We start from the raw sequence: 23,643 nt of genomic DNA on the forward strand, positions 1-23,643 counted from the left end.
CGGCAGAAGAATGCCTCATTCCGAGAGCAACCAGAGGGACCAGCCTTTTCATTATCTTTACGCATCTTCTGTCCATTTCGCATTTCGGTGAAACCATCGAGTGCGAGCTGGAGAGTTTTAGACCAAAGCCACTGGCTCAATTGACTAATAAAATAGAATATGCAATCAATACTGAGCGAGCGATGCATAAAACGACACTTACGAATGAACTGGGTCTTCAGGTTTGAAGTTTCCGGATGGGGGTCCCTTTTGGTACTCCGTGACAGCATTGTCACCAAAATCAAGGCGCAGTCGCAGCCAAGACCGCTCGATTGAGATATTGTGCACACTTCGAAGATAACAGTGAGCAGGCAGCGTACCAATGTCGTAGTCAGGATGAAAAATTTGGCTGCAGAGACATGAGGACGATAGATTAGAATTATCATGAAAGGAAACTGCACCGAAGAGCATTAACAAGCCCATACAGTTGTGTCGTTTCTGAGCCGCAATCAGTACTAAACTGGAGAGGAAGCCCTGAGCGCGACATCAGTTTCAATATAAGGATGTGGTAATAATCACGTACCTTTGTATTTGAGGACGAGGCAAAGAAATAAATAGCCGATTATGTCACCCATTCGATTGCTTGGAACAACCCGTGCAGCGAGCCATCTCGCTGTTGCATCATCGACGACAGCCCATATTGGGAAACCTATCTTATAGAGCTTATCGTGGCCGTCGCCTGACCACCTCTCGTGGACGCCAATTGGTGCCTTGGGTACACGGTGGATCCTCTTTGCCCCCGGCTCACGAGCAAGAAACGCATCCGCATCATGAAGGTGCATGATGCCAGATATAGTGTCACGCGCCAATTGAATACCCTGGTCGTGGGCAATGTGATTTTTGATAGTCCCGAGCCCTTGTCCTTTCGAAGGGTCTCTGTCAAGCTGTTGTAAAACAACTTGCTCTTTCTCCTTTTCGGTGAGCTTTTGCAGTTTGGAACGAGGTCCCAATAACTGAAGGTCATTCCTCCGACGCTTGATAGAAGAGACACTGATCAAGTGCACGATTTTAAGTTATTAGGCTGAAAGATGTTCGACAATAAATGGATTACCTGGCTGAAATCCCGTACTCTGCAAACAGCCTCTGCTTTATACGGCTATTACTGGACAATCCCTCGCGATGAAATTTCGTCAGCGCTTCAGCGAGACGAGGGTCATCCACAGACGCTAAACTGTTTTTAGGACATTGTAATCAAACATATTGAGATGATATACGCACGGACAGTAGCATGTTGATTTTTACCCATAGGGTTGCGGTTATGGGACGACATTCGTTGAAGGTGCCGGCAAAGACAAAACAATAGTTAAGGGACAAGCAGAGGGTGACAAGCGCGATTTGGCTATCGAAACGTCAACGGGACGGTGATAACGCCGAAGTGAGCACGGTACAGGATGGCAAGCACTGGAAGAAAACCGCAGTTCGACCGTTGAAAGGGTCTTCAACTGATCACTGAGGTGAACAAGCAGACTATTTATATAAGTTGTACACAACCGCAACTGCTGTGAGACGAATTGTGGCATTCAATTTGCGGGCAGTCCATGTGGATGGTAGTTCTGAATTGGAGTTGCAGAACTGCATATCAGGTCAGGTAGCACCTTTAAGTTTCATATGAGTATGAGTGTAAATTTCGGGACAATAGGAATCAAACAGAAAGTAATGCACCTTGCCGCCGCCTGGAGTCAAAAGGCCGCTGCTGCGATGCCGAGGACACCGCCAAATCAGTTTCTTCTATCACACCTGGGCTTGCCTTCGAGGCACAGGCGTGCACTAAATCACCTCGAGAACAGGTTTCTTGGCACGTCTCGCAGAAGACGAGGACTAGCCACAGAAAATTATGTACGTGTGCCTGGTGTTCTCCTGCCATGGGCTTTCCAACTTGTCTGGGCGCTTGCACCGGTACTTGGGATGACGATGAAAGTTGTAGTTATATTATTTCGCAAAGGTATGACCTTGTGCATCCCAACCATCTCAACCTTCGTAAACTTCCTCATTCGTACAAGAGTAATCCGCACAGGCATCCTTTCGGAACCATAAGTGAGATTTCAAAAGAAAGATAGGAAAACATACGGCTGAGCGCTCCGCAGAAAACGTATTGATAGAAAACACACACTGCAGCTCGCTAGAATAGGTCACTTTACATGGAAAGGACTTCTTCAAATCGAGGGTGTTGAGAGAGCCATAAGGGAACATCTCGAGTATACGTGTGAGCGCTACGCAGAAAACGTATTGATAGAAAACACACTGCAGCTCGCTAAAATGGGTCACTTTACATGGAAAGGACGTCAATTGGCTGGGATCATACAGCGAAGCTTTTATTCAATTCACGGTTAATCCATGCGTGCACGTTGGAGTCGCCGCAGCTTCTGAATATCAAAGAAAGTAGTACCTAGAAATTTACGTGTGAGATTAGTGAAAAGAACGGTGGAAACAACACACTCTAACTGAAATCAGGCCATGCTTGGTGCGAGGGCTTTTGCTCATTCAGATCGAGGGTGTTGAGAGAGACATAAGAAAATACAATCGACGACGGACGTGGCCAAAAACAGGGTGGTAACATCACATGACCACACCATGAGTTATGACTTCAAGTTCCAAAGATATCGTTCAATATACTTTGTATAATGGAAATAAAGTGTTTTCCAAGTGTTTTCTTTCGCAGAAAACATATGAAAGTCCAATCTACGGCTACAGACTTTCCAAACAATCAATATGAATACTTATGTGGATATGCAAAGAGGTTTTCGTTAAGTTTTCGTATGACTTTCAAGAAGAAATACTGAAACAGTACTGAAACCAGCTGTTTATTCACGGAAAACATACGCGTTGTCACCCATGCCTACAGGCAGCTATTAGTTTTCATTTCATATTGTCACGCACTCAGAATTCGTGAAGAAGCGGTGCCAGTTCCCCCAAACACCCCTCGGAAATCAACTTCTCTTACCAATTACAGACCTGAGCCCAGCCGCCAACGGTACAAGATGTCCATCATCTTGATTTTCCATACCGCGTAATTGTCCGCGCCTTTAAGCGGTTCAATCCGGTAAACATTCGATGATCCATTACAGTGCCTTGCATAATGCTTTGCAGCGTGAATTTTTTGAAATTGTATTTGGCTGTGTTTAAACTGGTCCTGAGATGTCACATTCAGGCTTATTCCGGACATAGATCATTTCGTTGGGCCTTAGTTGTGACATATTAGGTTCACTACAAATATAATCAAATACGATTTGAAAAAATTCATGCTGCAAAGCATTATGCAAGACACTGTATTGGTCTCCATTTGCTGCTATGTAATTGATAGGGTAACGTGTGATATGGTATCGTGTATGATAAAGTCTGTGATGTGGTGATATAGCGGTATGATAAAGTTTTGTATAGTGTGTGTAGTATGTTTAGGGCTCGGGGCCCATAACCTGTTGGAGCAGCGAGTACGAGGGGTAGTGGTTGAGTGAGAAGGTAATGAATTCGGGGACTCTCAGTCCCCCTTATATACTACAAACATATGTAACTAGAATATACTACAAACTACTATAACTATCTACATTGTCCTATATGAGACTAGTACGTGCGCGTATGCACGGGATCGGCATACCGGAGTTGCCGGTCCGCCTCGACTATTCAACAGACAGACTTTTTGAAAGTTCTGTTCAAAACCTCTGAAGTTGCCTCCACGGAAGGTGGTTTGGAACGGAAAGGTACCGAGCAAGCATATAAATTTGAAATTCCCAGGATAAGCGCAGCGCCCTGAGTTTCGAGCAAAATGAATGCTGGCCCTGTTCTTATCTTTGACGCCGTTCACGTAGGACGGCAACGACCTTTTTTTTCTTTTCTTTCAAACCAGCTCTTTCGCCAGCTTGAATGGCGCCTCACAAAGACGCGAAACCTGCTTCAAAGGCGCTAGTGGTACGCCCCGCTTTACAACTGTAAACGACCGAAAAGCTTATCTGACTCTCCTCGTAGACTGGTGTTGTCGTTTTTTATCTGGTGGCTGCATTGTCGGTACGTTCTCACTTGTTGAAATGCGGAAGTGAACTTACACACTACCACTAGATGGTCATGGCGTGCGGCAATTTCTCTTGTCCTCCTTTGTAGAAACGCTCAACGATCACTTGCAGCAACAAATGGGTTCTGAACGTCACTTCAATCCCGCTCTTCTTCCTCTGGACCCAATTAACAATCGCCTCCCTCCTCTTCGTAATATCCGACACGCTACGCATCCTACCCGACCGTCTAACATTCGACCTGGAAACATGTAAAGGCCTCGTCCCAATGGTCGGCTTGAACGTACTCGGTTTAAGGTCAGTCCCCCCACCCATCCCCTTGTAGTACCCCCCAAAAGAAACTCACGACTCCACACAGCTTTAGCAACTACACCCTCAAATACGTCGACGCCTCCTTCTACCAAGTCGCTCGCGGCCTCGTTCTCCCCTTCACAGTCTTCACCTCTTTCATAGTCCTCCACTCCCGCCCATCCCTACGCATCCTCCTCACATGCGGCGTCGTCACACTCGGATTCTTCATCGGCGTGTTCCTAGATGGAACACCCATCTCCCTCGTCGGTGTCTTTTTCGGTGTCGCCAGCTCGGCGATCACGGCTACCCATTCCGTGGTTATCAAGCAAAGCCTTAACGTCGTTAATGGGAGCGCGCTTGCGCTGTCGTGGTATACTAACTTGTTGAGCGCTATTGTGCTGCTGCCGCTTCTTGTTCTGGTTGGTGAAGGTCCGGATGTGGTCAAGTTGCTGTTTGGCGTCGAGGAGCTTTTGGTCAAGGCTGGTGCTATGAGTCCATTGAGGACATTCCTTTGGGGATCTCTGATCACTGTAAGCCTCGCCCTTTCTCAGACACGTTGAATCATTCATGCTCATCTTTACCAAAGGGCATCCTTGGATTCATGATGAGCTTCGCCAGTCTACTTTCCATCAAAGTGACATCCCCAATCACTCACATGGTATCCTCAGCCGTTCGCGGCGTACTTTCATCCGTTCTTGGAATGTGGATATTCCACGACGTTATTACAGGGTACGTCTGCCCCCATAATCCCATATCTCATCCTCCGTGTTCCCGTCTTCCATGACTCGATCTGACGTATACATCTCCCTCAGGGGCCGTGCCTCTTCAATAGCTACCATTCTCTTCGGCTCCCTAATGTACACCTGGGTAAAACATCAAGAATCGCAGCCCGCTTCCAACTCTTCAAGTTCGAAAGACGCATATGACCGACTCAAGATGGACGTTGAATCAATGGCGGAGTCGAATCCCAGATAGCTACTATAGCCTACACCCACGATCGTTGCTTGACAGTATTTATTTCTTAGAGAAGCGCGCAGCAGGACTTTAGCATAGACACTGACGCGCGTGATGTGTGTAATACCCATCTTCGTCGAGAGCAGGGATGTGTACATTATAATTATCAGACCTGCTATCGTCTATTTTCCAACTGCTTCGTCACTCCTTCCAAAGATGCGCAGGAAGTATATTAGTGATAGCCCAAGAGACGTCTATAAGTATGTCAAAATGTTACAGGATGATCTGTCCTCTCTTTCTCTTCAAAGTTGCATTACCTCTTTATCGACATCCTGTACTCTTCGCCTGCGGTAAAGCAGGCAACTTCAATCCCCGGCCACACCTCTCCAGATTCCCATCCGTCAACTCGTACGCGGGCCGGTACCGCGGAGTTGCATCTTCGGTAGTTGAGGACCGTGATGGTTCGACCGGAGGGACGCCGTTCGACCGTGATGGTGTTGATGACGTACAAGACTCTGGCGAAACAGGTGTAGATAGTGGTGTTTTCCCTTCTACCAAAGGCTTCTGCTCTGGGACAAGAAGGGCAGGGTTGGGAAAAGTATTGTAAGTCGATCCTAGGGATGTGTAACTGAAGAAAAAAGAAGTTTAGAACAGAGCCAGATAAGAGAAGGGGGAAGAAACGTTACCCTTGATCGTATAAATCACAATACGGCACCTCAAGCTGCCGAAGGAACTTCCACACGTCCGCGTAGGACCAGTTGATTATTGGGTTTACGCGTTCAAAACATGGCCAGCCGGGGTCCGTCATATTTCTGTGAGATAATGTAGCTACACTAACAATCAACCGGAACGAAAATAAGAAGACGTGGGGTGAACGTACCCCCATGAGGATCCGTTCGGCGGGTACCAATCAAGATGGCAGTGACCTGTGGGAAGCGCTCCTTGTACATCGCCAATGCGTGAAGCATCCCCTCCCCAGGTCTAATCTTCCCTGCTGCTTTGGGAGCACCCGGCTCACCCGGCCCTGTAGTAAGCGTAGGGTCTACTTGGGATAGTGCAGACCGACACGAAAATAAATCGAGGTTGTACGTCTTTTCCGTCTTTGAGATGAAGGCTTCTAATGAAGGAAAGGGCGAGGGTACGGGGATGTATATCGAGTGAATGGGTTTCATCTCTTCGGAGAGTTGTAGCCGCCGTGCGATGGCTCCTGCGTAGAGGTGCAGAAGGACTGTGCCTATGAAAATGAGAAGAGTTGATGCTTGTCAATGGAGTGATGCGGGAAGGAAAACTCACAGTCTTTTCCGCCGTTGAAGCTGATAGAGAGGCCGTCTTGCCTTTGAGTAGTATTATTGTAAGGTCATCAACTGGCCCGTTACGAGAACCTCTCACACACCCGTGTGTATCCAAGGCATGATCAATGACTTCCAGAGCTTCCTTGACCAGCGGCCCGAGGGGGTCGTCGGGAGAGTTGGCGAGGGCGTATGCGCCCTCTGCGATGCGTTTGCAGTTCATGAGTGGGTTGTGCAGGTATCTGGACGCACGATCTAAGTAGGCGGTGAGGGAGTGGCGAAGACGGAGGAGCGGGATAATTCTATATCACGTGTTATATCGAGCTTTAGATAAGAAATTATCTAATCTAGCCTATGCATTGCTAACCAACATTCTCTCCTTCATCCCTTCTGTCAGGTCGACGTTGACCACGATTAATAGTGACGATTCTGAGGAACCCAATAACTTGACGACCTAGAGCTCCTCCATCTCATCATGTCAAACGTCGTCCTCGTCACAGGAGGAACGGGGCTAGTGGGGAAAGCGATAAAGCATATCGTTGATACCGAACCCGAAGGATCGCGTTTTGGAAAGCGAGATGGCGAGACTTGGATATTCGCCAGTTCATCAGAGGCCGATCTGAGGTGAGGAGGGTCGTAGGACTTATCGCTTTCTCGCCCCCTGCTTATCATACACAGAGATCCTGCACAGACGCGTCAGTTGTATGAGAAGTACAAGCCTACACATGTCATCCACCTCGCTGCTCTTGGTGCGTGAGTTCAAGCCGTAATAAGAACAGGCAAAAGCTGATTTTCTTCTCTAGTCGGAGGCTTGTTCAAGAATATGAAATACAAGGCACGCTCTCTAACCTTCTTTTACCCCCACAGATCGCTCGCTGACCATCTAACTAACAGCTCACCTTCCTTCGAGACAATATCCTCATCAACGATAACGTCCTACACGCCGCCTACGAACACAAAACCACCAAAGTCATCTCATGTCTCTCAACATGCGTTTTCCCAGATAAAGTCCAGTACCCCCTTGACGAAACTAAGATCCACAGTGGACCACCACACGAAAGTAACTTTGGCTACGCCCATGCGAAACGCATGGTCGATGTTCAGAATCAGTGCGCTTCATCTCTTTCTTTCAAACCCCTTTGTTGGTGGAGTTGATTACGATTCATAGTGCGTACAAGGAGGAATTCGGGTGTAACTTCACTTCGGCGATACCCACGAACGTGTTTGGGCCTCATGACAACTTGTACGTGAAGCGCTTCCTTACTTCCCTTTCAGGTGGTTGAATAGGTTTTAGTGATCTAGAAGATTCACACGTCATCCCTGGGCTCATTCACAAGTGTTACCTAGCAAAGAGTGCGTTCATCTAGCTCTATTCCACTTCTGAATGATATATATGACCTGGACTAGAGAACGACACACCTTTCGTCGTCGCAGGGACAGGGAAACCACTTCGCCAATTCATCTTCTCACATGACCTTGCGAAACTCTTCATATGGATGCTTCGGGAATACGACGACGTTGAACCTGTCATTCTCTCGGGTTAGTCATATCAACCTCTCTCTCCATCGAGTACTTCTGATCCTTGATTTCCATTTCACAGTTGGTGAAGATGAAGAAGTGAGCATCAAAGCGGTCGCAGACGCCATTGTGAATGCCGTGGGCTTTGAAGGAGAATACACCGTACGTCCCACACACAACATTACCAAGTCAGCCATTCAGCTAACCCTCTCTAGTTCGACACTACGCGCGCGGACGGCCAATTCCGGAAACCCGCATCGAACAAGAAGCTTTTGACGTTGATGGGCGGGTTCGAGTTCACCCCTTTCGATAAAGGTGGGTTACATTCACTTGTTTATATTGGATCTCCCTTTCTTACGACACCCTACTTTTACTTTACACAGCGTTGGACATCACCGTGAAGTGGTTCCTAGAGAACTATCACAATGCCCGAATAGGTTCATTGGCAAATAGATCATGAAAGACGTACTCAACTTGAAAACGATATCCGATGTGGACTATGTTGGTAGAAATGAATGGACTTGCGATTGTACTATTACTACTTTTGGACTTGGAGTGAATGGATACCTTGTATTAGTCTCGACACCAGCCGTTACGGTGATATTACAAACTTGAGGGGTAGAGATATTTGTACTTGATTTGTACCGCCTTTCCTTTGAGTTGGCTGGCTGTACTTAGATCACAGCCTCATGTCAACAACATGTCTAAGCCTTTAAGTACCTCCAGATATGATGCATTGCATTCTCTCCCGCTTGTATTGCACTAGCAACATCGATAAACCGCATGGCTTTCTTCCCCTTTGCATCAGGTTTTACCATCCAAGACTGTCATATGCATGATGTAGCTGGGGACGCCTACTTCAACTACAACTTCATAAGATCTACAGGTTTGTCCGGAATTTCAATGTTTCAACGATGTTGCTAAAAGTGATGAGGAAGTTCGCGATGAAACTTCGGACGGCCTAATGGTTCGCTTCTTGTCGTGGTTCATTCGTCTTTCTGAAGTTCCTTTCTATATCATAGATCGTACATACAAGGGACATGAACTTGCAAAGCGAAATAGCAAGGGGTTCCAATTATTACACGTACTCTGCGCTCTATGGAGGGTGCGTTGTGGCAGTCAAAGTCTTCAAAGGTCCTGGCGCCGAGCAGGTGAAAGTTTCTCATTCTACTCGGAGGATTTGTTGATTGCAACTCTCGCAGAATTGGAAGGACAATGTTGCTTTGACTAAAGACCTTTTGTGAGTATTGTCTACAAACTTTCAGATCATCTAATGGCTCGTCACTCGCTTAAAACCCAGCCATCCTAATGTTACAAAAATGATTGGGGTTTCTGGCGAAAACACAAAAAATCCACACATCGTTTACGGAAGTGAGTCTCTAGCATTCTGATTAACTCACTGTACTTACGGAGGCCTTAGTATCTGACAAAAAAATGACTTTATTGCTAGCCAAAGCGTTGCGTACCGATTTGAACAAGAGTGTTCAGCTATCGATAAAAACGGTTAGTTCTCGTTGGAAATGGTGATGTGGCCTAACCACGCAAACGACTCCAGGTCAAAGGTCTTGCGGTATGGATAGCTGTTTCAGCCATTTCTCCGCTTACATACATGTACATGTCCAGGCGGGACTAATTTACATGGAATCTCTCAACCTTTCATCAAAAGACATAGTTAACATTTTGAAATTGGAGGTGAGTATACTAGTCTAGTCTTTCACAACGAGAAGACGCTTACTTTCGAGGATCAGAACTTCGACATCTTTGTCAATGGCGGCGATGAGCCAGTTCTTTCGATTCACTTACCGGGTACCACTGCTCAAGGACACCACCATCCGGATTCTTCTTCATACCATTTCAAAGACCACCACATTGGGATCGAAATATTGAGCGGGCTCTGTCAAAAAGTTCGTAGTCTTTTTAGGCAGACCTATCCATCGCTGTGATAAAGCATCTTCTCCCACTCCAGCTATTTTCGGAGGTCAACTCCTTCCTCTATGGTACCATGTTTATTTTTATGTTTTTTTACAGCCGCTGAAGTTCAATGACAGATGATCTTCCAGAGAAGGAACTGGACACCGACGACTTCGTCGAAAATCACTCAATGGTCGTTCAAACCAATCGGGAAGGCCACTCAAACGTAGCCGAGGACGCTTCGGAAGTGTGGATATCTCATCAAGTTCCTCGGCGTGAGTTGCGGTGGAAACTTGACAAGAGTGTAAGCAATCGAAACCTCGAGTCTATAGTGCGCTGTTTCGACTCGGACCGTGTTTGGGCATCCTCAGCAGACTCTCCCCTGCCTCGTATCACAGCATCACCTCACAAATGGGGTTCCCATCGTTGTCCTGGGTATCTTCGTGAGGAAATAACCCTTACGGCGGATGTGTCAAGGAGCATTGTTGTTGCTCACCAATACCCCAGTCAAAATGAGATCTGTACGATATGTGGCCAGCTTGTTCGATATCCTCACAATCCAGATTATACTACTAAGCGTCGGCGACAGCCGCCGCCAAAAATGAATATCTCGGCACCATCCATCAGGAGTTATGTGCCTCATTCGTTTTCTGCGTGGCAACGTGAGTCTGATTATCTGCGAAGCTACAATTCGGAGGTACCTCATCATTTCCGTCTCTTTGTTGTTGCAGCCGATCCTGCCTTGGTGCCTATGCCACCGTCTGGGGAGCCAGTTTTGCACATTTTTGGGAGGGGAAGTCCTGGGTTGTTTGGTCCCCGCTCACCCGCCAACTCGCGCTGTGAGTTTTAATTATTTGCGAAGCGATTTGCAGCTTATTCTTTCTATCTCATTCTTGTTGCAGACAATCCTTCCATACAACTCACACTATCTCCTGAGGAGCCGACTGCCGTACATGGTGTTGGAAGCTCCAGGTTGTTCGGTCCTCGCTTGGAATCTGACGCAAACCGGAGCATTGCGACGTCAGAGACCCAAATAGGCAACACTCAGATGCAGGGCAGCATCCCACCACCCGACGCCCAGCGGTCTCGTCCCTCGCCAGTTGTGAAGTATCTCCGACTCTGGAACAGAGTTTATGGGAAAGGTAAATCGCGTGCTTCGCCAACTGTCGTGTGATGGCACTCCGACGAATTTCGGGTACTATCAGTGTCCAGGAGTTTGATATGCTATTTTTTTCTGGACCAATTATGAGTCTCACCAATATGAATGTCATTTTTTTTCTCTGCAATACCCGATACGTTAGTAAGGGTTACATCAGCAAGATGACATCTGGCTAGAGGTGCTAGAAGTGCTAGAAAACACTAGAAATTACTAGATGCCCTAGAAATGCTAGTACTAGAAACCTTTTTTTCCCTAGTACGTCATAGTACGTCCTAGCGTTTCTAGTAACTCTTACTTTTTCTAGCCACTTTTCTAGTCACTTTCTAGTCAACATTAGTGGTCATTCAGCAGCTCGTTACTTATTCTAGACTTGTGTTTAGTTAGGTTAGAAAGGCTTTTGAGCATCCTTATACACTCTCTTCTCCAATATGCTTAGTTTTTTGTTCATAGATATACTGTAGCATTTCGTTCAATTCGACGGTCACGCGTCACGGGGCCCTTCAAATTGCCGAAATGTCACGGTGGTCACGCAGATTTTTGTAAGGTGTCGAAATCGTCTGGAGCTCTGTGATAAATGTCGAAAATTTGCCCAAATTTTCGGCTTGTCACGGCGAATTTGTGAGGTTGCCGAAACCAAATTTTCGACAGACCTGTCACGCGTCACGGGCCCTGTTGAATTGAATGAAATGCTACAGTATGCATTGATTAAGTTGACTATACTGGTACAGAGATATAGACATGGGCTAGTGTCACCGTGTCGAGACCAGCGGAGGACAGCGTGTGGACGACAATTGCGTCAACAGTGAGGCAGGAGAGTATGGTAGGTCATCCTTACTTATGACAGAGAACGGGGCGATGGATGCGAAGCCTGATGAGGCGACGGTGCACATCTCATCGACGGTTCAGCCTGTATTTGCTGTGAAGAGAGATATGTGAGTTGGAATGTGTGGTGTCATTACAGTAATAATGTCTCAAACAGGCTGGCTCTGCACCTTTAGGTGTCAAAGATGTGCGGGGGCGATGGAGAGGAGCCAAAAAATCAGAAATCGGGTGCCGCGGGCAGCCGATTCTGACACATTTCCACTCGAGGTATGGCGAGGTATGTAATGTACATGTAAATATATAGGAAGAGGGTGGGTGGGTGACGAAAAATGAGAGAAAAGCTCAACTATGAGGATAGAGTGAGCTATTGTAACGACAACCCTAGAGAAGAAAAGAAATTCGCACCTAGCTGAGGGAGTGAGGTGTTGAAACGAGAGCCCTACAGAAAGGGGGGTTTCATCTCACTCCTCAGCTGGTAGTGCGAATCTAAAATAAGATAAGATCCGAGCGTGGATCATGAAGCGTGTATCCAAGCGTGGATATCGAAGCACATATCCAAGCGTGGATATTCAATGAGCAGCGGCTCTGAGTTACGCGTCAGTGGACACAGAGAGTTTGAAGTTGTGCGTGTGTAACTCAAGCTTTGGCCAGCTTTCATTGGACTTGAGTAAACAACGTTTAAACTCGACCAATGACACTTAAGCTTGATGGTGTTACAGAGGCGACGTGGGACATGAGATAGCCAAAAAATCAGAAATCGGGTGCCGCGGGCAGCCGATTCCGACACATTTCCACTCGAGGTATGGCTATAGTCCTATATTGAAGAAATAAAAAATAAAGTGATGAGTTCACATAGTGAAGGATGTGAGGAGCGGGGGGAAAGGTCTCGGTACATGCAGGATAAAAATTCAAAAAATTACAACTTGTCCGATAATAAAGTGGTTGATGTCCATAGTAGTCGAGATGGCGTAAGGCCATACGTGTTGGGGTTGATAAGAGTCCATGGGTGAGAAGAGTCTGTTGGTAAAGTAGATAAGAAAAGTCTATTGAGAAAAAGAAAAGGAAAAAAAGGTCGTTTCTCCAAAGCGTGGAGAAAGGTGGTTTGGGATCGCTTGGTTTGTCCGAAAAGGAGTGCTTGAATGAGCACGGGGTTTTTTTGAACGTAGATTTTGAAGGCGTCTGACGCCCATCTGCCAATAGCTTGAATTATTGAGGGTGGTACACCATTCTTGGCTAGGGAGGTGGCTCCTCCAGCACAGAGTGATTGGCCGGCGGTGTCGGAATTGAACAAAAATTGTTTGCGAGGGTCAAACTTGTGTGGGTTTTTGCGTATGATGATCGTATTTCCTTCGAAAAACCTGTCGGCCTTATGTCCAGGCAGGAAGAACTTGTAGGAAACGTCGTCAGATTGCACCGAGCTGTGCTTTGTGACCTTTCTCGGATCTTGGAGTTCTGGGTCGTCAGGGTAAGTCATTTCGCCTAGTCGGAGTAGTGCAAAGAAGCCTGTCAATAGCTGAGCAAGGAAGAGCGTGTCGTCATAATCAGTGGAGGAGGAGAGTGCATCGACGATGGTTTCAAGGTCTCCTATGGTGAGAGCACGTTTGCGCGAGGTGGGGACGGCTCGCATTCTCTTGCAGCCCTGCAATGTACGATGTACCAGAGCAGAGTTGCGAGAGGACCGAATATCCGGGAAGTAGGGTTCCAATTGATGGCATATGCCTGATAGGTACGTTCCCACCGAATCGGGTTTGATGTGGTGGCACATGTAGACGGTGAATAAGCTTAAGGCATCGGGGGTTGGGTCTAGTGGGTAGTCGTGCATTTTCACAAAGTTTAAGTAGGAATTGAGTGCTGATCCATAATTTTTCCAGGTTGAATTGTCCACTGCTTGTCCGAGGGCAATAGCACGCTCATGGACGAGGCGCTCCTGCGTCCAGACTTCCCTGAGGGGTTGTCTGGACTTGACGTTTGACGAGATCATTTTTGCGCAGCCCCCAGCGTCAATTGAGGGGGTGTAAAGGTGGATATGGTAAGTCCAGGCACATGTTGTCGTGCAAGGTCGAAATTTCTCCGCGATATCGCATCGGCAACATAGTTAAGTTCTCCTGCGATATGGAGCACGCGTAGGTGGAGGCTACCCTTTATGAGGGTGTCAGCGGCACTGATGAGGATGCTGTTATATCGCGGAAGGCATCGCAAAGTATTGAAGATGGCCACTGCATTATCATTATCAGTGTAAATCAATATGCGCGACGATTTTGTAGGGTGTTGTGAGTCATCAATGTAGTGGAGTGCAGACAGGACACACAACGCCTCGAAGTAAAAAAATTGTTCCTCGTTTAATCCATCAGGTACAGGTGAGTAGAAGCCGACACATTTGTCAGGCCACCAAAACCCCATACCCTCAAGACAGGCATCACAGTATATCGTGAAATCGGCAGATGAGGCATCCCATCGTAAATGTTGGATGAGGCGAATCCCTGAATCTTTTTCAAGGTGTCCAACTGCCCAGGACAAGTCGGCGCGAACAGCGTTATTAATTCTGACACATCTGTTTGGAGCATTTTTGCCACTTATCTTTGCATAGAAGTTGTTGAGAGCAGGTCGGAGGAGAGGGAAGACGTTGAAGCTCCAGTTCATCCAACCAGCTAAGAGTTGCCATTCCTTTAGTGAAAATCTTTGACGGTTGGTAATGAAATCGGTTATGGCAGCAATTAAGTCTTGCAATGAATCCAGGGGCATGGACATGGACAGCTCGTTAGCATCGACTTCTATTCCAATGATGGTGAGGACTGAGCCGTAGACTTGTTTCTTCTCCTTGTGTGGCAAGTTAATCTCATCCCAGAGTTGTAGGATCTTGACTTGATTCGTGGGCATGAACTTTCGATAAGGTTCATACCAAGTCACATTGTCCATATGCTCGGGACTGAACGAGTCATCTGAGTATGTTCCCAGTAACTCCACATTGCGCTTTTTCTTCGCAATCCACGAGACGAGGGACATAAAAGCAATCCAGTTACAACCTGAACCGCGTCCGCCGAAGGCACAATTCCTGTCAATATGTAAGGAGCCATCAATCCGATTTGCTTGCTTTATTTGCCAATAAGGGTGTACTGGTAGTAGCCGATAAGCTTCGGCGACGTCAGACTTGAAGAGGGTTCGAGGTGAGTCAGGACTTCGACGATGCATTGATAGGAGAAACTCCCCAAGATGGCACAGGTTGTCTAGTGGGTACCCGACAATGTCATCATGGGGTATCATACTGTTCAAAGAGCAATTCCCTGCACTTTGGTGAGTAACCATTCACAAATCTGTTGAATGAGGTTTGGGAATGGCAAATACTGGCATGCAATACATCCCTGGTAAAAGTTTTTCTCCAAATGCTTCGGAGAAATGCCCCTTGAATATTTCGTGATCACGTTGGTCACGTAAAAATTGGGCTTCCTTGGGATCATCCGTTTGAGGGTAGGAAAGGTCGAGCGTGTCTGGATATTCTCCAATGTGGGTATCGGCCCATGGCCAGAAACCCTCACGGAGGCCACGGCACACTGACTCTACGAATGGTTGGTTCAGATGCGATTCCAGGAGAAGTTGAAAGCGGTCGACATAGATGGGGGTAACGATGTCGAAAAGGTTTGGGTTTTCTGTAATTGTCTTCGTAGTGACAGGGTTAGCCAGTTCTGAGCTTGGAATGGTTGGCAGGGGTCTTGCTGTTTCAGACCAATCAGCGGACAATTTGGAGAAATAGTCGTAACCCTCCCAGATATTATGACGAAGGTACTTAGGTTGAAGGTCTAGAGCTAGATCCTTCTTTACAATCGCCAGACTTTTTGCCGTGACCCGTGCGTTTGCATTTTCTGCAGGCATGCTTGAATTGACAGTCTTCGGCTGAGTTCTTGCACCCGTTGATTGAATTATAACAGTGGCATAGTTCGGTTTTTGAGATTGTTCTGCCTGTGAGTCGCTTAGACGTGAGCCGAGAATGGTCTGACTCGATCCCATCTGGCATGACGATGGCTGAATAGAATCTGGAAAAACGGTGGGTGTCTGTAAGTAAAGCATTCTGGCCTCCCCCGACTTCGTTCCTGATGGCAGTATCGTACAGGATGATTTTTCGGTGGGAGGATGCGACTCTGGCTGAGAAATGGCCCTCAATGTATTCCCCATACTCCCGGAGTTCTCGCTCTCGATGAGGGAAAGCGAATTTAATCGCTTTGATGGTCGCATTCCAGGCGCTCGTCCACTCGCCGCTCGTTTGGACTTTCTTTGAAGGTTCTGATCGGCCAAGGGAGATTTCAGTAGATCCCACGCGTCCAGTGTTCTCCTTAGGAGCGGATATATGGTGCAATGATGAGAGCACTGCATCGAGGTTGACAGCTTGTCCTCGGACAATGTTGTCCCATTCTGAGCTTGGGAATCCGAGAGGCGCTGTTCTGGAGTTTTGAATCCACTGCTTAACGGTTTTGAAGTCTCGAGCGAATAAGGAGAGTATTCTGCGTGATTCTTCACATTCCTTGTTTCTGGTGCATCTCTCTTCTTCTTCTCGAGAGAACCAGGGCATTTGAGATTCGAAAACTCTATGTTTTTTATTGGATTGCGCTCCTTCAACGTCAGAGTCATTGGCATCATCATTGGTGTCGATGAAGTCTCCAGAAAGGGGTCTCTTAGACTTTCTGGATTCCCTGCTGATATGAGATATGAGTTCGTCGATCTCGGCGTCGCGTTGATGGCCTCTAACGTGTGCGGCTCGAGTGTTTGGTCCTTCAGGGAGCTGGAGTCCTTGTTGGACTTGTTCTCCTCGCCTAATCGCTGAAGCAGCGAGAGCCTCAATTTCGTTGAGGGTACGTGAGTAGGACTCAAGTGCTGCATCCTTAGTTTTCTCTGGTTTAGAGGTGTTCGAGTCCAGGACTGCGATAATCTTTGATAAGGCTTTGAGTTTTGTGATTTCTTTCCTTCGAAAGTCTTCGACAACATCATCCATGAGGTTGATGCTTTCCTGTTCGAAGGATGTGTTTCCACCTTGTACATCCCCTGCATTCGAGTCATTGCGTTCTTGACTCTGTAGCCGCTGTTCATTCGGGTTTGTCCCCATGACGATATCGTCTGATTGCTCATCTGGAGTCTCTTGAGTAAGGTCGGGATTCCCTGGTTCAGGTAAGGATTGAGTCAAAACCTCATGCGGAATACAAGCCTCTTTAACGTTGATGTGTTAGTTTGGGTAAAGGAGTGGGAAGGATGAAGCACAGACCTTCCCAATGGCAGCTCTGAGGGCTGTAGGCAACCCGTGTGTAGCTTCATTAGATGCAGTGTTTGAAGAGGGGAGAGAAAAAAAGACGTACCTGGTGTGATCCATCATGGGCACGAGATCCGCAACGCAATAACTGATCCATTGTGGATTAATCTACCACCCCACAGCAGCGGTTGGTGGACCTTCGAACTCATAACCCGAAATTTGAACGCAGAGGGATGTGATGAGATTGTGCGGTGGCCAGTCAAGGTTCTGAAATTTGGTGAAGGGGTCGGTGTTCTGTGAATGGTCATGAGGAGGAACGAGGATGGCCACGGCAGCAATGGCAGTGACATTGGCGGGCGTGGGGGAGTGACAGAGCATCAATGGTAAAGAGATTTTTTTTACAAGTTCGTTGGAACTCCAACATCATGTGGTCATGTTGAATTTTTCAATCAGCGTCTCTCGAGACCATTTGTTTGTTCTTCCTCCCACCATCTCAATCACCCATTGACCTGCCACAGGTCACAAATCTGAGCTTTCTGTGTGAGTGCCCCACAGCTCATCCCAAATACCCTGACACATTGACTCCCTTGTCGCCTCGTTTATGGGATCGACAGGGGTCTCGACAACCATCCCAGCTGTGACTTTCATCTTATCAACGCCACCGATTATGGCTCACGGTGTGAGCAGGGTAGGCCAAGCGATGATGGAATTCCATTTGCGAGGGACGCTGGGAGGAGGTTTACCGGTGGCAAGAAAGATAGTAAGTTTCCTTTGAGTCACTCCTTTGCTTTTCGTTTCATTTCGTTTTGGTTCGTTTCGTCTTGTCTCTGTTTAGCTTCATTTCGCCTCTGCTTCATTTCGTTTCACCCCACCCCTTTTCATTTCATCCCACTTTGTTTCATTCCATTTCATTTTCTTCTGTTCCTTTTTGCTTAAAGTACCCTCTCTTGCTTGAAGCATTCTCTCTGTTCAAGCCTTCTCTCTCTCTCTCTCTCCCTCTTCAGGCCTTCTTTCTCTATTTTGGGCTTCTCTTTTTATACTGCTTGAGGTTGCCATCTCTCCATTTCTCGTACGTTGAGCCTTTTTGTCTATCTGTCTTCTTTTTTCTCTCTTGCTCTTCCTTTGGGGTTTTGATACAGAGGCTGACATGTTCTATTGGGTATAGATATCTTGGTGATTGTAGCTGTCATCTCCGTAAGTGAATTTGAGTCCTTCAGTGCTTGTGATGACCCACCCATGGATGAGGGGCATGGAGCAGGAGCTGGTAAATATTTGTCTTAGCTTTCTTAAGTAGGGATTTGTTTGTCATTCGTTTATTGAATACATTTTACTATTGTTTATAAGAATCTTGCTGTACAAGAGTGTCCTAGTGGTGCTAGGATATTGACTGATCTACTAGAATAAGTATGAAATACTAGTACTAGCTGTCCTACCTTCCTAGTTGAGCGTTTAGAATCAGATAAGTCTGTTAGCCCTAGTTTGGGAAACTAGGAAACTAGAAATGACTAGAGTTACTAGAAATGCTAGAATTAGTAAATTCTAGCATTTCTAGAGAGATGCAGTCTTGCTGATTAGTATTACACTGTGGCCATGTTTGTAGCTGCTATGAGATACTTAAAAAGAGGAAAAAAGGAGGACTTTACTTGGACTTTACCCTCCCCCACAGATTCCATGTGGAGTCGAGACAATTTTTTTTTGGTGGTGACCCAGCCAAATTTTTGTCTAGAATCCATCTGCAAATGGACTCCACCTCAGAACACAGGGTTAGATGAGTTCACCCAGTGAGAGTCCATGTGGAATCCATGTGGAATCATTCCCTTCAATTTATCAAGTTTAAACAGAGTGTTTACTCAAGTCCAATATAAGCCGACCAAAGGCTAGTTGCACACACACAACAACAGTCGTGTGTCAGCAGACACACGACTCAGAGCTGCTGCTTGCTTTTCTCAAAACTCACGTGATCCATGCTTGGATGCATACTACTCGTGGTCACAAAAAGTAACGGGGCATGTGCTCGGACACACTCATGCACCTTGCTCGACTTAGACAACAATTCTACATTTATGCATTAAGCTGGTAGGATATCCAGGAAAAAACTATATGTTCACATTAAGGGAATATGAGAGATATTATCTACCAAATTAGAATCGGGTATGGCCTCCTTTAGCTGCTAAAATGTCCTGCACACACTCCTGCATAGTATCTATGTGTTTGTCTATACCGGAAATTGGCAGTGAGTCCCATGTATCCCTGACTGCATGGCAAAGCTTGTCTACAGATGTAGGGGGGTGTGGTAGAGCATGTAGGACCTTTTTTAGTTCATGCCAAACTGGCTCAATAGGATTTAAATCAGGGGATGATGGTGGGTGATATAGCAACAGAATGCCTGCAGTCGAAAACCAGTTCTGCGTTGATTTACTGCGGTGACTTGCTGCTCCATCCTGTTGAAAATAGACCTTGCCCATCTCTCCAGTGACCTCAGCATGGAAAGAAGCCAAAACACCCTCAAGTACCTGGTCTTTGTATCGTGCTGAGTTCATCCCTCCTCCCTTCCCTCCTGGATATTCCAAAACAATCAATGGCCCCTTTCTCCCCTTCATGATACAGGCCCAGACCATAACATGCACAGAGGACTGCTTGAATGTTGGGACAAGGCAATCTTCATTCAGTACCTCGTCGGTGCATCGTGTTACGTAGATTTTGCTGTGGTTGTCTCCAATATAAACATAGCACTCATCAGACCAAATGACTTTCGCCCAGTCAATCTCTGTAAACCCCTTGTACATTCGCGCCCACTGCACATGATCAACCTTGTGCCTCTTTGTAAGGTATGGGACCTTTTGCGCAACTCGTCTGTGGTATCCTTCCTCAGCTAAGATGTTTCGGCCTGTACTCTCACTGATTTTGGGCGACGTCGTGTTTGCTATCTTGCAGAAGGGCTTTCTACAGTTGGTTACTGCAGTTCAGACCATGAGCCGTTTGGTTCAATTGGAAACCTCCTTTGGACGACCTGAGCATCACAAGTTCTGCGAGTTTCCACTGGTTTCATATCTCTTCCAGATGCGGTCTGCTGAGGACTTTTTGATTCCAAACATACTGCCTGCTTCATGAACAGATTTCCCAGCTTCAACAGCACCGATGAATTGGTTTTTGGTAGGAGTGTCATATTGAGTGCGAGAAGTCTTATTCTCCTTCATGTAGTGGATAAAAATGAAGATGGGGTGGGTATATAGACTCAAATATTTTCAACCACCATCAACTTTGTGACACGCCAACTCACGTGCCCCATTACTTTTTGTGACCACGAGTATGACCCATAGGGCAATTGTCCATGTTGTACTTTTATGGTTCCATAGCACAGCTACTGAATGCCCTGTACTCTTTGGCCAAATCACACACTCTGCATCCTCATACATCCACACCTGGGATTCATAACTTCCATCTCTTTTTTCCTTTACTTTTACAGACTTTTCTTTACTCACAGACTTTCTCTTATATCTACAGGCTTTCCTTCATCACCACAATCCCCCACGACATCAACAACATCTCTCCCTACCCATATCACACATGCATGTACTTTCTCCTACATTTTCCCTTGCTCCTCACATCAATCATTACATGACCTTATCATCTTTTTCTTTTTTTTCTTTCTTATATAGGAATATAGCCATACCTTGAGTGGAAATATATTGGAATCAGGCATGCGCTGCGCCTGATCTTCCTGACTTCAGCTATTCTTTCCTCATCAGTCACTTATCACCTCTGCATCATGCATAGCCTAGGCGCTATTAGCTTATTTATTAAGAATAAAAAATGAAAGTGCACAAGCAAGAATTGAACCCTCAAGCTCCTGCAGTGTAAGGGTCCAGGTCACTGCACAATTATCCATTGCACCACAAGGCCTTAGATATATAGAGCAAACCAGTGCTCTATATGGCCGCCACACCCAGCATGTTCTGGATGCTACACATGCTGGTTTCTTTGGTTGTTTATACATGCCAACTGTCTTTCTTCCCCCCACCACCATCTCGTTCAGAGCCCACCACCCACCACTCATCCATGCACACCACATGTAAACAATGCCACCACACAACATCAACAATGACAATGCCAACACCAACATTGCCACAGAGTGCCTCATGCAGAAAGTCAGTTGTAGTGTGTTAGTTTGAAATATATGTGGGTTGTTTAGGCATTTGGGTTCTTCCAGCATCTTGTCAGTTCACTAGGTGCACATCACTCACTGCCATGTGTCAAGGTCTTCTGAATGTTAGGGCAGGAGTTGTCATGTCTATGATGGTGTGGGGGTGTTAGAGTTCATTGACTCTAATGTTGGCATATTCCTATGAATATGAATAGTCACTAGCTTAGAATGATTGAAGACTTACCAAAGATAATCACAAGTAAGGTACTTGATAAGCACAAGTGTTTATCTTGAAAGTATCAATTCCAATGTACTTGTTTGTGTAAGTGTCGAAGGGTCAAGTTAGGTAAATAGAGTTTTACCCTAGAGTACATAAGTCCTGGCATGTCTCAACATTAGACCAGCATAGCACTTTCCTATTGGATACATTAGTACTAGACATTAATGTGTCAGATTGTAAGTAGACAATAGCTTATAGCATTATTGGATACTGATGAAGGTGCTTGTTTACTAATCTTTATTCAAGAGCTAAGATCACATGATATGTTCAGGTAAAAGGTAAGAATGGACCCTCCCTAACTAATGGCTCTACTTAAATACATGACTATGTTATCCAGAAGAGCTGAGAACCTTCCATAATGTTCTACAACTATCACTGCTTTAGGAGTTCTTATACTGATGTATTTGGATCTGATAGTATTTGGTTGCACTGTGTTTGCTAAATAACACTTAGCCAAATGCTGTCAACTATGTCTCACATTAACTTTAATAAGTATGCATCAGACAATACATAACACAGTGCTTAGGTATATACTAGATACTGGTTGAGCAGTAACAGTGGGTACAAGTTAATAGAATCAAGTAACAGAGGATAAAGAAGGAAATGAAAGATGTTGTAGTGATGAATAGAGTGCAATGAGATGTAAGAGGTAAATGGAGAAGAGGGAATAGAGTGCCAATGAGGAGTACCATAACAGGGGGTGTTCCAGTCAAAAAATTCTATTTCTTGCATCCAGAACTTGTTTCTCCAGTTTCTCTGCCTCTGTGTATTTTTCCAGACATCGATATGTTAATGCAAGATTTTCCATGGCATTGATTGTATCTGGATGTTCCACTCCAAGAATTCTGGACCTTGCATCAAAAACTTGGAACTCCAGTTTCTCTGTCTTCATGTATTTTCCCAGGCATCCATATGTTACTGCTAGATTTGCCATAGCTGTGATGGTGTTTGGGTGTTCCATTCCAAGAATTCTCTTATTTGCATCCAGGACTTGAATATCCAGCTTCTCTGACTCTATGTACTTTCCCAGTTCATAATATGTCACTGCTAGACTTACCATGGCATGGATTGTGTCTGGGTGTTGCACTCCAAGATTTTTTTTCTTGCATCCAGCACATCAATCTTCAGCTTCTCTGCTTCTGTGTATTTTCCTGTGTTTTGATATGTTGCTGATAGATTTGCCATGGCTCTGATTGTGTCTGGATGTTCACTCCAAGAATTCTGTTGCTTGCATCCAGAACTTGGATCTCCAGTCTCTCTGTCTCTGTGTATTTTCCCAAACATTTATATGTCATTGCTAAATTTTCTATAGCTGTGACAGTCTCTGGGTGTTCCACTCCAAGACTTCTTTTCATTGCATCCAGAATTTCAATCTTCAGCTTCTCTGCTTCTGTATATTTTTCCATGTCATGATAATTTGCTGCTAAATTTGCCATGGCCATGATTGTGTCTGGGTGTTGCACTCCAAGAATTCTTTTCCTTGCATCCAGAACATCAATCTTCAGCTTCTCTGCTTCTGTGAATTTTCCTGTGTTTTGATATGTTGCTGATAGATTTGCCATGGCTCTGATTGTGTCTGGATGTGTCACTCCAAGGATTCTGTTGCTTGCATCCAGAACTTGCATTTCCAGCTTCTCTGCCTCTGCATATTTTTCCAGACAACAATATGTTCCTGCTAGATTTGCCATGGCTCTGATTGTGTTTGGGTGTTCCACACCAAGAACTCTGTTCTTTGCATCCAAAACTTGAATCTCTAGCTTCTCTGCCTCTGTGTACTTTCCCAAACTTCTAAATGTTGCTCCTAAATTTCCCATGGCTCCAATTGTATTTGGGTGTTCCACTCCAAGAATTCTGGTACTTGCTTCCACAACTTGAATCTCCAGCTTCTCTGCCTCTGTGTATTTTCCCATGTATTGATATGTTGATGCTAGGTTTGCCATGGCTCTGATTTTGTCTGGATGTTCCATTCCAAGGACTCTGTTACTCATATCCAGAACTTGCA

At 45.8% G+C, this 23,643-nt stretch overlaps 4 protein-coding genes across 4 annotated transcripts; 3 read left to right on the forward strand and 1 right to left on the reverse strand.

The window, feature by feature from the left end:
• Positions 1-4,155: 4,155 nt before the first annotated feature.
• Positions 4,156-5,306, forward strand: LACBIDRAFT_248075 (uncharacterized protein; the record flags this gene model as incomplete). Its single annotated transcript, XM_001878820.1, has 5 exons — positions 4,156-4,337; positions 4,399-4,771; positions 4,796-4,861; positions 4,918-5,060; positions 5,144-5,306. Coding segments are annotated over 5 exons (927 nt in total), but the record flags the coding sequence as incomplete, so codon positions are not given.
• A 300-nt stretch (positions 5,307-5,606) lies between these two features.
• LACBIDRAFT_317288 (uncharacterized protein) lies at positions 5,607-6,797 on the reverse strand (the record flags this gene model as incomplete). The annotated part of the gene is made up of 5 exons (XM_001879040.1): positions 5,607-5,913; positions 5,972-6,113; positions 6,166-6,519; positions 6,579-6,619; positions 6,679-6,797. The coding sequence occupies 5 exons, from the start codon at positions 6,795-6,797 to the stop codon at positions 5,607-5,609; spliced, it is 963 nt and encodes a 320-aa protein (XP_001879075.1).
• A 252-nt stretch (positions 6,798-7,049) lies between these two features.
• On the forward strand, positions 7,050-8,552 carry LACBIDRAFT_317289 (uncharacterized protein; the record flags this gene model as incomplete). The annotated part of the gene is made up of 10 exons (XM_001878821.1): positions 7,050-7,198; positions 7,253-7,323; positions 7,378-7,409; positions 7,469-7,683; positions 7,743-7,817; positions 7,869-7,927; positions 7,982-8,113; positions 8,175-8,254; positions 8,308-8,407; positions 8,476-8,552. 10 exons carry the CDS (start codon positions 7,050-7,052, stop codon positions 8,550-8,552), a joined length of 990 nt encoding a protein of 329 aa, XP_001878856.1.
• A 371-nt stretch (positions 8,553-8,923) lies between these two features.
• Positions 8,924-11,177, forward strand: LACBIDRAFT_317290 (uncharacterized protein; the record flags this gene model as incomplete). The annotated part of the gene is made up of 12 exons (XM_001878822.1): positions 8,924-8,978; positions 9,031-9,059; positions 9,115-9,243; positions 9,295-9,332; positions 9,393-9,463; positions 9,513-9,595; positions 9,716-9,784; positions 9,841-9,996; positions 10,059-10,089; positions 10,141-10,665; positions 10,735-10,842; positions 10,906-11,177. The coding sequence occupies 12 exons, from the start codon at positions 8,924-8,926 to the stop codon at positions 11,175-11,177; spliced, it is 1,566 nt and encodes a 521-aa protein (XP_001878857.1).
• Positions 11,178-23,643: the final 12,466 nt, after the last annotated feature.

The sequence above is a fragment of the Laccaria bicolor genome, genomic scaffold, assembly GCF_000143565.1.
Source record: "Laccaria bicolor S238N-H82 LACBIscaffold_7 genomic scaffold, whole genome shotgun sequence".
Taxonomy (NCBI): Eukaryota; Fungi; Basidiomycota; class Agaricomycetes; order Agaricales; family Hydnangiaceae; genus Laccaria; species Laccaria bicolor.